Source organism: Myotis brandtii, unplaced genomic scaffold (assembly GCF_000412655.1).
Source record: "Myotis brandtii unplaced genomic scaffold, ASM41265v1 scaffold112, whole genome shotgun sequence".
Classification (NCBI taxonomy): domain Eukaryota; kingdom Metazoa; phylum Chordata; class Mammalia; order Chiroptera; family Vespertilionidae; genus Myotis; species Myotis brandtii.
The window spans coordinates 5,894,655-5,911,678 of NW_005353838.1; the positions used below are offsets into that span (position 1 = coordinate 5,894,655).

Below are 17,024 nucleotides of genomic sequence, written 5' to 3' on the forward strand. Positions count from 1 at the left end.
GCAAATGTTATTTGGGGTAATATTATTTTGAAAACATCAGGAATTTAACTTTCAATAAAATAAAAAATACCTGTATGTTACAAATACTGGAAAGCCCAGATTAATGTGTTATACTTTGGGTTTTCAGGAGCATAGCATAACCGTATTACATTGTTTAGATTTTTGTGTTGACTGGTGGGGAGGTTGTTCCTCTCCTTCTGGCACTGTAGAGATAATTTATAGAAAGACCCAAAGCAACTGTTTTTCTGACCAGGAAATTGATTTTTTAAGTTGAGTTTCTAGATTGTCACAGAAGTCTGTTTTCGTGTGTGATCAAAGGTTAATCTGTGTAGGACAGTTAGACTCTTCAGCTCTGTTAACACTGGAGGTGGGACATCTGCCAGAATGCACTTCCCAGAAAACCTAGTCGCAAAAGCTGTAAGGCTGACTCCTGAGTCAGTGGCCAACCATCAAAACAACAGCACTAGAAGGGCCTAGAAAATCCCTACCTGATCGGGCATGGAGACCAAGAGGATTCTCTGGTCTGGTTGGGTGGGGCTTGGAGAAAAGATTTGCCAACAGTGACAGAGTAAAATATCAGACCAGGTGATTGTCTTGTGGTTTGGGGTCATTGTAAAGGGTTGGTGGTATTTTGGGCTAGAACTAGAGGTATAAGGGGCAAGAGGGAAGAGGGGCAGGTAAGGGCAAGACAGGCTGTGGAGTGCGTTGAAGGCTGGGCTATCGTCCCACCAAGGGAGTGGACACACAGCAGGTAAAGGCGGAAGCTCAGGTATGGGGGTTGAATACATGAGCGATTAGGGAAGAACTGTGGCTTTTTAGTTCTTTTCAGCCCTGCCCCCCATCTCCCCACATGCCGGATGCCTGAACACAGGGCACCCAGGGCAACTTTGGACCTTCCCTGCTCCCCCTCCGATAAGGGCTAGCTGGAGAGGCAGAGGCAGCTGGGCCTACACAATGGGGACAGAGCGTGTCACTGAGCTGCTTGGGAAGGGAAGATATTGACAGAGTAAGTGCATTAAGCTCATTTGCAGTTTCAACCCTGACTCCTTTTCATTTCTTGGTAGCGTTTAATTTTGATAGAATTTTAAACATACTCAGAAAAGTTCAAGAATAGTATAAATAGCTCCTCTTGACTCTTTACTCTGCTTCTACCAATTGCTTACATTTTGCCCCACTTGCTTTATTGTTCTCTCTCTGTTTTTTCCTGAATCATTTGTAAGTTGAGACATTGTGCTCCTTTATCCCTAAATGTTAATATTTCAGTGCATGCTTCCTGGGAACAAGGGCATTTTTTTTATAACCACAATGCAGTTATCAAAATTAATAAATCTGGCTCCTTTTTATACTAATAATATTCAAATGCCATTCATAATGTTTTCCAGTTTTTATTCCATTATTTTTGAACTGTCAGAGATTGAAACTTAATTACATTTCTTTTTCCTTCTGACAGTGTTGGGGGGAGAGCACACACACTATTTTTTCTTCAAATGTATTACATGGGAAGCCTTTGCCAAGTTCACAAAAATACAGTTGGCAGTGAGTGGAGTTACAACATAATGACACCAATTAGATAAAGCCATCAGAGAGATCAAAGAACTTCTCTGAGTAATGTGCTTGCGTATTTATTTGCCTTGGAATTAAATTTTTACAGTGCTATCTCATTTTAAGAAAAACATTAAAATCATCACTTGATAAGACCCATGTATATGATCTTTTTCTTTTTGCTTGAAACTCAGGGAAGATATTTTGATGATACAAATTCAATATATTTTCCCAATTGGGCTAAATGGATATATAGCAACAACAACAACAAATGAAGTGTTTAACAAGAAAGCAATGGTGAAATGTATTCTGATATCAAAAGCTATCCAGGATATATTCTTAGAGAGAGAAGAAAGGATAAAACATCATGTACCATATGATCCCATTTGTTTAAAGCCAGTTGAGATGCTACGTTGGTGTGTGCATAGAACATTCTGGAAGTTATGGAAGAAATTAGTGTCAGTAGTGGTTACCTTGGAAGTGAGACTGGGTAGGTCAGTAAGTGGAGAGTAGTGAGGGGAGATATTTTTTTTTCATTTTATACGCCTTGTAGTTTAAACTTGTTATCATGTGCTTTTATTTATTTTGTAGTAATAAAACTGATTATAGTAGGGTGAAGAAAAAAGAGAGAGAGAATAGTAGTTAAAACAAAATCAAAAGGCAAACTTATTAAAAAATGGTGTGGCTTAGAGAGGAACATAAATGGGCGGAATTATGAATAAGTTGGATATGTAAAATGAATCATTTTCTACTCTCAGCTATTTATATATGGCTGCCAGTGTTTTTCAGCAAGATTCATACATGGGTCTCTTAAAACTAAATTTTCACTAATGAGTGTATTTTGGTGCTAATTCTGGTAGAGCAGACCGGCTGCTCTATCCCTCAGTGCTTCCTTTTAGATTACAAAATTGATTAGTCTTCATGGACTTTGATGTGTTAAATTTAGATTTTGTTTTTATCAGCATCAACTGATCTTCATGCTTCTTCTGTTCCTTCTCTGAAGCAAGAAGCTTATTCATAAAGAGCAAACAAACATCACAGAGCTATTTGACCATGTGCATCACATGATTTCAAATAGCTTCTTTCATCGTATCTGCAGATCATTAGAAAGATTTTTATAGATCTGCGTGCATTAGGCCTGTTTTTCTCTCAAGCATTTGTTTTTTAAATGGAAATGTGCCCCTTGGCAGAATCAGTATGAGAAGAAATCATGGTGTAGAGGGAATGGGAACCGATATTCATTGTGTGCCTGGGCTGTGAGGAGTTTTACACGGGTTATCTCATCCAGTCCTTCCATCAGCCATGACAGGTACATGGTAATGTTTCTGGTTTATTGAGGAACTGGTTAAGAAATTCTTTCACTTATAATCATTCACTCAACAAATATTTATCGAAAGTCTGCTGTGTCTCAGGCCCTGTGGGAGAATATAGATGTGTTCCCTGCCCTCTGCGGGGCTGTAGTGGAACAGAGGAGAAAGGCATTGCCCGGCACACACTCACACAGTACATAACCAGGCATTGCCTGGGCACACCGACGGCAAAGACATGATGCAGGGAGAGAGAATAATGAGAGAGTCACATAAACTGGGGTCAGGAAAGGACACTGTGAGGAAGCCACATATAAGTGCAGATGAATAGGAACTGGCAAGGCCACGTGGTTGGAAGCCCATTCCAGGCAGCAGGAGGCCTACAGGTGAAAGCTCAGTGCGCTTGAGGATCTGAAAGGGGCCAGTGGCTTAGAGATGAAGGGTGAGAGGGAGAGTGTGGGACTGGGGCTGGAGAAGCAGGCAGGGCAGCTCATGAGAAGGCTCAGAAGCCTTGTTAGCAGCAGCAGAAGTTTGCAGAACTGGGTGGAGCTCACATTTTCCTGGTTCTTAAAGCTTGTATCCCCCAACTCTTCCAGCCTTGCCCTCTCTCATGCTCCGCCCCTTCTGATACATGGCACTGCCATGTCCTCCTCCACACTGTTTTCCAAGGGTGGCTAAAGCACTACTTTCACTATCATCACCTGGGAGCAGTGGGGTAATCCGTTATTTGATGATATAGAGAGCTATTAAAAGAATGGGACCTGGGTAAGGCCCCGTAGAACACACTGCAGGGAAAATGGAGTTCATCTTATGTAGAGTGGAGAGATGATAGGAACCAAGAACTGCTCAAAGGGTTCAAGGGATACAGTATCCCACAATGAACAGAAGCTTCCGAAACCACTCAGAGCTGTATTGCTGTGATTCCCCAGATATATGCAGTAGATATATTTGCAGCAGCAGGAATGATAGAAATGATAATGAAGAGAGATGAAAAACGTAGGCAACAACAATGTGTGTGGTCAGAAAAGCTGTAAAAGTTTGGAATGAATCAAAGTAGAAAGTCCCCAAAAGTCAAGAATTGTTGACACTAAGAAGTAACCTTCTCCAGGCTGTTGAGTTCCATCACTGCACGAAACAGATAAAAGCCACTGCCCTGTATAGTTTCCATTCTCGTGTCCAATGTGTATGACTGTGGCAAAAGCTGGGGTACTGGACTCCCACTGGGGGTTATAGGTAGGATTGGAGTTAAGGACAGGTGAGTTCTATATGGATGCTTCTAGAGACACTTGGTCAGAAAATAGCCAGAGAAATGCACAGTGGCTTCAGAGTTTGAGAGGCAAAGCCAGAAACTAAAAGAATATCTCTAAAGTGGGAAGATCAGATATCTATTTGGGCCAGGAAAGTCTTTCTACTCCCCTTAGTCCGTTTGGGCTGCTATAACAGAATACCATTGAGTGGCTTATAAGCAACATACATTTATTTCTCACATTTCTGGAAGCTAAACGTCTGAGATCAGGGTGCCGGTATAGTTGAGCAAAGGCTCTTTTCTAGGTCCCAGACTTTTCTTGTGTCCTCACATGTCGGAAGGACCTAGGGAGCTGTGGGGTCTCTAATAAGAGCACTGATCCCATTCTTGAGGACTCCACCCTCATGACCTCTTACCTCCCAAAGGCCCTGCCTCCTAATACCATCCCCTTGAATGTCAGGATTTCAACATGTAAAGGGGGAGGGGCACATTCAGACCATAGCAACCCCTGACTCACTCCTCACGTCCCCTCCTGCTCTACTGCTCTCTGTGCAGCACATTGTAGAGCAAGAAAGCAAAAACAGAATGTCAGTAGTTTGTTCAAATGGGATGACAGTCATGGGCTATTATTTTATGGGAAACTACCCTTTATTTTAGATTTTTAAATGATAGATGCATCCTAATTCTGTATTAACAGTATTTAAGCACCTTTTTTAGGATTTGCATGTTTCCATGATATGTATTACTGGTATTCTGGTTAGTTTTATAAGAGCTGGGCTTGATCTTTTAAATTCAGAATTACTAGACTTCATATCCATCACCCTCTGAAGACTCATATGGTTACATAAAATGTCAATCATCTTTTTTTCTGTGAACTAGGAGACAGTGGCTGTTTTGTCAATGTTCACAGTCACATGTATCCGTGAGACGGGCTGTCGTGAGCTCAGGCTTAGCAAAAAGAGAGGATTTGATTTGCAGCAGCAGCTCCAGAGCACAGTATTTTATGCCTCTCAACATTAGTAGCATTGACCTACTGTGTTGTGTCTTGCTCTCAACTTGAGTTTCCCCAGGAGGAGCTTGTGGCTAATTTAATTAGGTGAATATGCAGAGTGTGACTTTTATAATCATTCCATTGAACCCCTTGAAATTTCTGAGCCTTTTAGTGATATTAAAAGTACAGATGTATTGAGTGTGCTTCAGCCAGAAATTTGAGTCTTTAATATCATTAACTGTAGGTAGTCAGAGATGGTTTAGCTTCTAGGAAAAAGTGGCTTTACCACCCCCTATGCTAGTCCCTTTCTCTTCCTCCTCCCCTGTTCAGGCCCCTTTGAGGGGCCCTGTCAGGCCTGCCGTCTACTTAAGGCAGTGGTTCTCAACCTTCCTAATGCTGCGACCCTTTAATACAGTTCCTCATGTTGTGGTGACCCCCAACCATAAAATTATTTTCATTGCTACTTCATAACTGTAATTTTGCTACTGTTATGAATCATAATGTAAATATCTGATATGCAGGATGTATTTTCATTGTTACAAATTGAACATAATTAAAGCATAGTGATTAATCACAAAAACAATATGTAATTATATATGTGTTTTCCGATGGTCTTAGGCAACCCCTGTGAAAGGGTCGTTCAACCCCCAAAGGGGTCGTGACCCACAGGTTGAGAACCACTGACTTAAGGGCTTATGCTTTCCTTGTTTTTCCATCAAAACCATTCTCCATGCAGCAGCCAGAATGTTCTTTCGAAAACACTCATCTGTTCTTGTCACTTCTCCGCTTAAACTGCTTCCCATTGTACTTCGATGACCTTCAAAATGCTCATATGACCTGCAGGGCCTTCCTGTCAGACCCCTGCATGGCCCAGGCCTCACACCATCCCTCTCCCCACCGGCTTGTCCTGATTCTCCTGCTAGACTGGCCTTCTTTGTCTCAACACCACGTGGGTTCCCCTCCATCTGGAAGGCTGGTTCTCCCTGCCCCATCCCTCACCCCCAAGCCTCCTCAGCCTCAGTTCCATGTCATCCCTTTGACCCCCAAATCTTAATTTGCCCCACTGTCCACATCCAGCCACATTTTCAGTGCAGTCTGTACTTTCTCCTTTCAAGCTCCTGAGATGATAGTTTGTGTGGGAATGGGGGAGTGCCTGTGGGGACCCATCTGTGAGGACCCTGCTGTGAGCACCTCGCTGTACCTCCCCTATCACCTTGACTAAGTGAATTTATTCTGCCTGTCCTTCAGGGTTAACCTGACTAGCTTCTGTTATAACCCTGACTGAATGAGAACTAGCTAAAAGCTATGACTCCTCATAGCAAATAACTGCTCTCACTTGATGAGGGTATTTTAGGGTCCCCACAGGGGATCTCGGCACCTTGACAGGCCAGTAGGAGACAAAATTTCAAACAGGTGGCTTTTCCAGAGAAACTTTGATTTCTTGTAGGACTCTTAGGCGATTTGAGTTTGGAAAACTGTCTCCAGTAGCTAGCAGACACTCCAAACTGCAGCTCTTTCAGGTCAGTCATGAATTAAAAATGGCCAGGAGTTAGCAAGCAGAATTTTGTCTCCATTTAGAAATACCTGTAATGGGGCCAAAGGATGTAGTGAAACATCACTGAAGAAATGGCTGTGGAGGTTCTTTGTACCTCACCATGCCGATGCTATGGAAATCAAGAATCAAAGAAAAAGAATAACTTGGCATGAGGAGTGAACCCGGTCTACTGGCACTCTGTGTGGGAAAAGCAGCAGACATGACTTTACCATAAACTTTTGCTCGAAGGTTTCCGTTTAAAGCTGCTTGACTTGTCCCTTCTTTTCTGCTCTTCACACTTTAAAGCAGTGGTTCTCAACCTTCCTAATGCCGCGACCCTTTAATACAGTTCCTCGTGTTGTGGTGACCCCCAATTTCATTGTTAGAAATTGAACATAATTAAAGCATAATGATTAATCACAAAAACAATATGTAATTATATATGTGTTTTCCGATGGTCTTAGGCAACCCCTGTGAAAGGGTCGTTCAACCCCCAAAGGGGTCGGTTCCTCGTGTTGTGGTGACCCCCAATTTCATTGTTACAAATTGAACATAATTAAAGCATAGTGATTAACCACAAAAACAATATATAATTATATATGTGTTTTCCGATGGTCTTAGGCGACCCCTGTGAAAGGGTCGTTCGACTCCCCAAAGGTGTTGCGACCCACAGGTTGAGAACCGCTGCTTTAAAGAATTGTTAGCTCTCTGAGATTTTTGAGCAACATGTCACGTCCATGTTTATGTCACACATTGCACATCATACAGAAGTCATGAAACAACTCTTGCCAAGAAACAGGAAAAGGGGATCTGAACTTTATACCCTGTTCTAAACTATTCTTCTGCATAATCAGGATGCTCTCAGAGAAAGCGCAGACAAACCGTTTGCCATCACATTTTGTGAACTGGGCTTTAATACATTGGGAGAACCTAGTAAAGATGTAACAAATGGGACGTATGGTAAGACAGCCTCACATTCCTGGAACAGTGCTCTCTACTCTCCCCCAATCCTGGACACTGACACAATGGACTCTCATAGTGTCCCCTCACTGAGCATATATCCCCCACAGCTGTTCACACCGGTCCTGTCAATCATCCTCGTGCCTTCCTGTTTGTTTGCTTTCACTTCTCATCCTCCCAATGGTCCCTAAAGACGGGTGTTATTATCCAGGTCCCTTAGCCAGGAAACTGAGGTAAAAACTGACTCAAGTTCACACAAGACCCCGTTCCGGTGTGAGTCCAGTGTCTGCATGCTTCCCATAGCATCAGAAGTTCTTGTGTTTTTTTTTATTGAAGTTCCCTGAATGCAGATGAAATCAATACATTATGCCCGGATCTAGACCCTTTGTAGCTAGACATAGCCAGCAGCATGCTCAAAATTTCTTTGAAGTCTCATGCTTTAATCTTTAAAATTTATGCAAATTTAACTTTCTACTTCATAATGTAAAAGTATAAACTACTTGACATAGAATAAAATTTAAGCTCCAGGAAGAGCTACTGTTAACCCCTCTTGCATCCCCACCTGCCCTGCTGGCAGCCACCCTGTGGGTCTGCACACTTCAGTGCGAGAAGGTGAGCACTGGGGTGCATCTCAGTTAAATCCTTAGTACCCGTGGTTTTTTGGATAAACCTTTCAGGTATGAAATAAGCTTCACATGGCCAATCCACAACCATAGATGTCTTCCTAACAGAGGATAGAGCCGCTAATACTTCCTAGGGAAATCCTAAATTGGTCTTCGTTGATTCTTTATAGAGATCTTTGAGTGACCTTTGTCTGGCTGGAAGTTTAAAGATTATTTAATCTTGTGGTTTTTAAACTTTTATTTTTTTAAAAGCAAAAGTCATCTTTCAAATGAGATTGTTCTTGGGATTCTATGAAACAGATAAAAGTGAAAATGCTCTAGTTGCCATAGGGGCCCTTGCCTGAGGGAATTTGGGGTTCTGCTGAAGAACAAGGTTTCAAAACCCTGGATCAAATTCAGAGACTGAAGCCAGGGAGCTTGGAGGACGTGTTGGAGGTGACTCAGCTGATTAGTGGCAAAGCCCAGAGTAGATCTAAGAATGAAGCCTAGCAAACTCTTCCAAGAGCCTTGAAGCCCTTGTGGTTTTCCTGTCCTGGGAATACTGTTTCCTAACTGCCCTCAGAGGTCCTGGAGGGTTAGGGAGTGGGAGTCCTCCAGCCAGGGGCCTTCCATGTGTGGATCAGTGTCCGTTAAAGGCATAGCTCTTTCTCAGTGCGTATGGCGATTTAAGAATGATTGAGTTAGGCCATGGAAGCTATTGAGGTGTTAGAGTGTGTTGGAATCCAGGGAAAGGCTTGCAAGTGAACATCAATCAGGGCCCCCAAAGAGGACATTATCAAGGGACTCAGCCAGGACAATACACACCCCAGTGCCTGGGGTGGTGGTGATGTGTAGGGGTGACATTGAGTAACCACCATAAAAAATGTGCTGGGTCACCTTTGAAAAACTGCTGACCTCAGACTTAGGCTGGCCTTGTGTTGATTTTCATGTGGGGGCCTCAATCATGGCCTTGGTTAATTCCCTTTAGTTTTATTCTGGTTCTCGGGAAGCTTGAAGTGGCTTTTAAACTTCTATGGCTTTTAAACTCCATGGTTTAGATTTACTAATACAGTCAACTCTCATTTCTCAATTCATCACTTCAGTACCAATAAGCCCTATTATAAGGAAGCCTAGTATCTAACTCCCCAATTTCCCTGTCTCTGGAGGATTTTATAGTTGAAGGGAATTATTCCCACTTCCACATGTTCAACTAAGAGAGAAGAGCTGTCTTCTCATTCTCCTGCTGCCACAATCCCTCGCTGCCAGGCACCATTGAGGTGACTGACACTGCAGGGCACTGCAGGCCAACCCCACCATCCAGCCTCTGGGCAGACAGTCACTGTGGGTGATCCCACTGCCTCAGTGTTGGCTCAGCCAAGGACGAACAGTGAAAACTGAGTCTCTCTCCCACTTGACCCTCAGCCACCCAGATCTCTTTCTCAGAGGCAGTCATTGTTACTACTTTCTTGTATATTCGCTTGTGCATTCACAGGTCTTTATGGATGTTCACAAACACACATCTATTCTCTTATCTCCACAAAATGGTAGCATACTCTACACACAGTGCTGTAGTTTGCTTTTCAAAAATGTAACAATACATTGTAGAACTCATCCCACCTCAGCACACATAGTGGTGCTTCGTTCTTTTTCATGGCTGTATAATATTCCAACATCATCTATCAGTAACCAACCCATCTTCGTCTACTTCTCAAGAAGTAACCCAAATGTCATTTCCTTTGTGGACATTTTGGTTATTTCCTGCTTGTGTTTTTATTTGCTACTACAGGCTTGGTGCATGAAATTCATGCACTTGGGGGGCGGGGGTGTCCCTCAGCCTGGCCTGTTCTCATTCTCCTGCTGCCACAATCCCTCGCTGCCAGGCACCATTGAGGTGACTGACACTGCAGGGCACTGCAGGCCAACCCCACCATCCAGCCTCTGGGCAGACAGTCACTGTGGGTGATCCCACTGCCTCAGTGTTGGCTCAGCCAAGGACGAACAGTGAAAACTGAGTCTCTCTCCCACTTGACCCTCAGCCACCCAGATCTCTTTCTCAGAGGCAGTCATTGTTACTACTTTCTTGTATATTCGCTTGTGCATTCACAGGTCTTTATGGATGTTCACAAACACACATCTATTCTCTTATCTCCACAAAATGGTAGCATACTCTACACACAGTGCTGTAGTTTGCTTTTCAAAAATGTAACAATACATTGTAGAACTCATCCCACCTCAGCACACATAGTGGTGCTTCGTTCTTTTTCATGGCTGTATAATATTCCAACATCATCTATCAGTAACCAACCCATCTTCATCTACTTCTCAAGAAGTAACCCAAATGTCATTTCCTTTGTGGACATTTTGGTTATTTCCTGCTTGTGTTTTTATTTGCTACTACAGGCTTGGTGCATGAAATTCATGCACTTGGGGGGCAGGGGTGTCCCTCAGCCTGGCCTGTGCCCTCTCGCAGTCTGGGAGCCCTCAAGAGAGTGGGCCCAAGCCGTCAGTTGGACATCCTTAGTGCTGCCATGGAGGCAGGAGAGGCTCCCGCCACCGCTGCTGCAGTCGCCAGCCATGAGCCCAACTTCTGGCTGAGTGGCACTCCCCCTGTGGGAGTGCACTGACCACCAGGAAGCAGCCCCTGCAGTGAGCGTCTGCCCCCTGGTGGTCAATGCGTGTCATAGCGACCTGTTCTGCCATTCAGTCAATTTGCATATTAGCCTTTTATTATATAGGATTACAAACAGATAGGCGTGTTTGCATTTGTATTCAGGAGGCTCTACTTCTGCCCTCTAAGGGAGGTTCCTTGCTCAATCAAAGGAAATATATATTTTAAAATATGACAGATACTTCCAATTGCCTTCCACTAAGATTCTATCATTTTCTACTCCAATAAGCAATATGTGAGAGAACCTGTTTTCCCCACTCTCACTAATAATGTGTTTAGCCAATGTTTCAAAACTTCTCCAAATCTGACCAGTAAAACAGGATATTGCACTATAGTGCTAATGTGCCTTTCTGTCATGGGTAAGGTTTGGCATCTTTTCATTTGATATGTTCTTTTATAGGCCGCCTTTTAACTGGTGCTTGAAGATGAACTGCTGCCTAAAGATCAAGCAATATGCAAAAAACATAGAAATTCCAATTTTCTGGCATAGCTTTTATGCCAGTTAGCTGTTTTTATCCTAATGAATATAGGGTGTGCTGCAGGGTGCTACATGAGGAATCAGTTTCCTGCTTTAGCGAATGTTTATTAAGACGTGCCCCATCAATTTTAAAAGGTAGACTTTTTTATTTATAGACCTAAATATTTCAATCCTGGTTTTGCAATCTCCACTACACCCAAAGTTGTTATATTGCAAACAATGTTGTCTTATCAGATATAGTACTTTTTAAATTCAATTCAGCTGTGACATTTATGAAACAGAAATTTGAATATTAACTGGGTATTATGGAGATACTACATTTCTTAATTGTGATAGTGGTATTGTGGTTTTCTTTATGGAAAAAAAGACTTCGCTTAGCGATTCATACTGAAATATTTATGGATTACATGAGATATCTGGGACTTGCTTCAAAATAATTCTGGAAGGGGCAAGTGATAGCAGTGTAGATTAAATAACATTGATCATAAGTTCATAATTATTGAGCCTGAATGTTAAGTATGTGGTATTCTGTTTTTTATCTGTTTGAAATTTTCCATAAATATTCTAAAATTCAACAGATAAGTGATAAGTTTGTGTTATGTGCAAGCCATGGTACCCTATGTTACAGGAGACAGTACTTCACAAGTTCAAGGGGCCTGTCAGTTTGTTCTCTGCAGTGAGCCCAGGGCCTAGAACACTGCATGTAGTAGGTGCTCAATATATCCTGAGCTCCAGCTCACACTCTGGCTCCCAAAGGCTGCTCTAGTTTCTGTTCCCAGGAGCTGCAGACCACGTGCTATGGAGTTGGAGGAAGACGAAGTCCCATTCATTCAGGGGTCAGGAAGGTGCGTCTGTGGAGTTCATGAGAATTGACATTGAGGTGCCTGAGACAAAGAACATCTCCTGCATCCAAAACATTTCTAAGCAAAGCAAAATTGCTCCCTTACTTTAACATGAATGATTTCTTTTAGGAGCCCGGTAGGGAGTTGCTAACAGAGGAATAGCTCAAAAGGCTGTGTGTGTGTGTGTGTGTGTGTGTGTGTGTGTGTTGGGGGGGCGAGGGGGGGAGGTGTCACAAAACCTTCTTAGAACATATCCCCACCCCCCATCTCCTCCTTTTGAGCCTGTTTTGTTCTGGGTCCAGCATCATATCATGCTGAGAAACGAGTTTAATCAATGCTCTCTAGTGAGGACTAAGAGTAGATAGTGTCATCAGAAAGAAGGGAATCAGAATTGGGAAGTTATCAAAGGAAGTGTCAGGAATTCAGGGTGCAAGATTGGTCCCGTGAGCATGTGTGAGTGATTCCTGAACTCAGAGGCAGAGGAATTCATGGTTTTTAATGTTTGCATGCAGGTGTTGGTATAGTTGCCTCAGAATGAGAGCGAAAATGGATTAAGAAATAAAAACTAGTCACATCTTGACTGGAAGAAGGCTCTTTTGAGAAATCGTCAATGTTACATTACAAACACCATTCAGATATACCCAATGGGCCAGATGGTTGCTCGAACATTGCGTGTTGCCAGCTTCCCATTGCTACAGATGCAGTCTTTTCTGCTGACATTTGTGTAACCCCCCAGCACATTATAGAGGGTTGATTCTTTTGATGCTGTTTAACATTTGTGTCATCGTAATTAGAAACCATAAATATACATGACACCATGCGATAGATAAAATCGCCCAGCTTTCTCTCGGGGGGAGGGGGGGGACTGTGTTATTACCTGACAAGAGAGGATGTCTAATAATCATTTTCCATTCTTCGTAAATGCCACTTCTCTCTCGTAGGATGCTCTAGATTGCGTTATGCTCTCCAAGCCTTCTCCCTTCAAAACAGGGCAGACCTTGAGGGCCACTATATATGCCCTAGCCCCATGTTGCCTGGACCACAATTCAGGGGAATCCAGGAAGTTCTATTTGATAACATACCAACAGTTCCTGGGAGGTCACAAAACGGGCAGGTGGACGATGTGAAAGGAAGTGGGTAAATGGAAGCAAATCGGCTTCTTTCAACACAGACCTTTTCCAGGGAAGCCTTTCTTCTTTGCTTTGAACGAAAGAAGATTCAGTGTCAATCACCTACTTAATTGTATCTGCACCTGTAAAAACCAAGTGTCTTTCTCTTCCACCGAAATGTGTGTTTGCCGGAGTGAGAAGCAGGGCAGGAGGTGGAAGGAGGGTAAAGACCCACACAATTTGGATACTTAGTCACAAACACATAAATGAACTGGGATGGGACCCCCTCCCTGGTGGGGGCACGCTCAGCCGTATCCGGGAAGGCCTCTTTAGAACACAGCATCGTTGTTTTAGGCCACGAATCCCAGGCAGCACATTTCAGGCTCCATAAATACAAGACTCAGATGTTCCCTGATGACTGATGTTTCTGCTTTTCAACATGTAAATAAATGAATGCTCCAAGTGAGTAAGTATCTGTGCATTGAGTTTACAATCTTGTCTTTCAGAAATATCGACAGTACATGGCAGGACTTCTGGCTCCTCCTTATGGTGTTATGGAAACGGGCTCCAACAATGACAGTAAGTGAAACATGTGAACATTTTGCATCTAAAAATGTAGCGTGTGGTGTGTGTTTTCGTGTGACAAAAAATATGTCCTTCACCAGCTTGGCAGATTCCGTTTCCAGACTCTTGTGGATAAACAGACCTGCCAGCCCACATGGGTTATTCTTTAAATTGTTAATATAGGATTATGTTATGGCTTTAGCTGATGCCCTGGAACTTCAGCATACTTAGAATGCTTTCTCAGAATCGCTTCATTTTAGAGCAAAATCCAGTGTTGTTTCTTTGCTCTTTTAAAAATAGGATTCATCAATCACCATAATTACTGATGGAGTTCCTTTGAAGGAAGTGCTCTTTTAAAAATAGGATTCATGAACTACACACCCAAGAGCCCTGCCTCTTACTCATGTTGATGTTATTAATCAAGGAGAGAAACAGCATGAGTCCTTCCTATTCTTAAATCACAACCTCTCCAAACTCCAGACCTTTCATAAGAGACCAGTCCCTGCCTGCTCATAAAAGGAAGGAAGTTTTTCTCTGTGATCTGATTTTCTAGGGGGTGCCCACTAGACCAGTGATGGCGAACCTTTTGAGTTTGGCATGTCAGCATTTTGAAAAACCCTAACTTAACTCTGGTGCCGGGTCACATATAGAAATTTTTTTGATATTTGCAACCGTAGTAAAACAAAGACTTATATTTTTGATATTTATTTTATATATTTAAATGCCATTTAACAAAGAAAAATCAACCAAAAAAATGAGTTCGCGTGTCACCTTTGACACGCGTGTCATAGGTTTGCCATCACTGCACTAGACTCAAAGAAACCCCGTGTCCTGAATCTGTTTATCTGTTTATCTGTGTGTGCATGCCAGGAGCATCTGTTTAGCACTCGTTACTGTCCCTGGGAGATGCTTGTTGCATCTCTAAGCTCCCTTACTTGGCTCCTGCACATTCACATGTGACAAGGTACCAAGTACTGGGGTTTGAAGCTGTGACAGAGCAGGCAGCACTTCCACTCCGAGCACCTGCAGAGCCCAAATGTCCACACAGGAGATGACCTCAATCAAGGAGCCTGCCATTGAATCTTGTTTTTATGTCTTAAGCATCAGTTAATTATGAACAGTCCTTTCCCTTCTTTATCCTGTTCAGAATCACTCTGTTGCTTAAAACCATTGAGTGATTGTCCATCACTCACCATGGAAGGTGAATTCCAAGACTGCTAATGCCTTAACCCAACTCTCAAGTTCCTACAGGGTCCCAAATCACCCGTTAAGTATCATTTCTCCACAAAGACCCTACTTTCTGGCCACTCAGTTATGGTGATTTGTGCAACTGTGTATTTGTCTTATTAAACCTCCTAGAAAGTGAGCTTCCGCCAACCCCTGTATCTCCCCATTCAAGCAGCTCCAGTCCTTTCAAGCCGTTGTTGAATGAATGGGTGGCTGGCTGGCTGGCTGGACGGGTGGGTGGATGGATTCGGGAGGCGTTTCAGAGTGCTGACATTAGGCCACCCTTACTTCTGACCCATCTGGGAAGTGATGGCAAACCTGCCCATTAGTCTTCTCTGTTTATATCCTGGTGCGCTCCCAGTTTGGGAGCCAAAGTTTGATTAGGGAATGTTTCCAAACCATCTCTTCCATTCTTACTTCTCCTGTGTTCTGTATGGCTGCCCATTATGACTCAGTTATTTTCATGCCAATATTTTAAATCAGTGTAGTCCTATATTAAACACAGAAAGTTCTGTTTTCTCGGAATTTGGACATACTATATTTTAACATTGCAAACCACCTCACACCGCCCCCGTGGTTCAAAACTAGGTGCGGTCACCTGTGAAAACCACCTGTACTTCTGTCTCCTCAACATAAGGCCCACTGTGCCCCTGTCCTGGGGGCACTAAGCTCTATGGGGGCTCTGACCTTCCAGTGTGACCACTTTTACCCACCGTGTCTATCAGAGCAGCAGCCCCGAGGAAGTGCAGAGGACCAGGGCCTGCCTATAGCAGATGCTCACGAAATGTTGTCAATGAATAAACAAAGAAGCGAATGGATGAATATTTAACTCTTTGCTCAGAAAACTGAGATATCCCTGGAAACAGCCACTGCCCTGCTCAGCCCTGACTTGGAGGCAAACAGGAGTTTGCTCTGCCCCCAGTGGAAGCTGTGTTCCGGTGGGTTTCATGTGCAGCCTGCCCCGAGGTTCGAATCCCCAGAGCAGTGTGAGGTGGTTTGAAATGTAAAAGTACAAACGTGCCACTTACACTTGATGTCTCTGTCTAACATTCTGAGTGTTCTGGTGCCCAAGACAGAGGAATTAAGAGCTCACATGGTGTAACTGACTCAGGGATAAATTTTGCCTCTGGGAAAGTAATGCATATGGTACAGAAGCAACATCAGCATGAGACTGTGTTGTCCGGCACTCAGTCCTGCTCCTGATCCGCTGATTTATTTATATTACAGATTTGATAGGTGCTGCTCTTCTCCTGAGCAGGCTATGTAGTTGTTGTCGTTTTAAATACCAAAGTTTTACTTGGACCTCACACCGCCCCCGTGGTTCAAAACTAGGTGCGGTCACCTGTGAAAACCACCTGTACTTCTGTCTCCTCAACATAAGGCCCACTGTGCCCCTGTCCTGGGGGCACTAAGCTCTATGGGGGCTCTGACCTTCCAGTGTGACCACTTTTACCCACCGTGTCTATCAGAGCAGCAGCCCCGAGGAAGTGCAGAGGACCGGGGCCTGCCTATAGCAGATGCTCACGAAATGTTGTCAATGAATAGACAAAGAAGTGAATGGATGAATATTTAACTCTTTGCTCAGAAAACTGAGATATCCCTGGAAACAGCCACTGCCCTGCTCAGCCCTGACTTGGAGGCAAACAGGAGTTTGCTCTGCCCCCAGTGGAAGCTGTGTTCCGGTGGGTTTCATGTGCAGCCTGCCCCGAGGTTCGAATCCCTAGAGCAGTGTGAGGTGGTGTGAAATGTAAAAGTACAAACGTGCCACTACATGTGACAAGGTACCAAGTACTGGGGTTTGAAGCTGTGACAGAGCAGGCAGCACTTCCACTCCGAGCACCTGCAGAGCCCAAATGTCCACACAGGAGATGACCTCAACCAAGGACCCTGCCATTGAATCTTGTTTTTATGTTTTAAGCATCAGTTAATTATGAATAGTCCTTTCCCTTCTTTA

The 17,024-nt window shown here is 43.5% G+C and overlaps 1 protein-coding gene across 2 annotated transcripts in view; it reads left to right on the forward strand.

Annotated features, from left to right (window-relative positions):
* The window catches only part of RAPGEF4 (Rap guanine nucleotide exchange factor (GEF) 4), a 227,305-nt gene that overhangs the window by 91,780 nt on the left and 118,501 nt on the right, over positions 1–17,024 (forward strand). For both annotated transcript variants that reach the window (XM_005857587.2, XM_005857588.2), the window contains exon 4: positions 13,786–13,858. In XM_005857587.2, coding sequence (XP_005857649.1) covers positions 13,801–13,858 — 58 coding nt within the window. In that variant the 5' untranslated portion in view covers positions 13,786–13,800. The remainder of the gene's footprint in view (positions 1–13,785; positions 13,859–17,024) is intronic.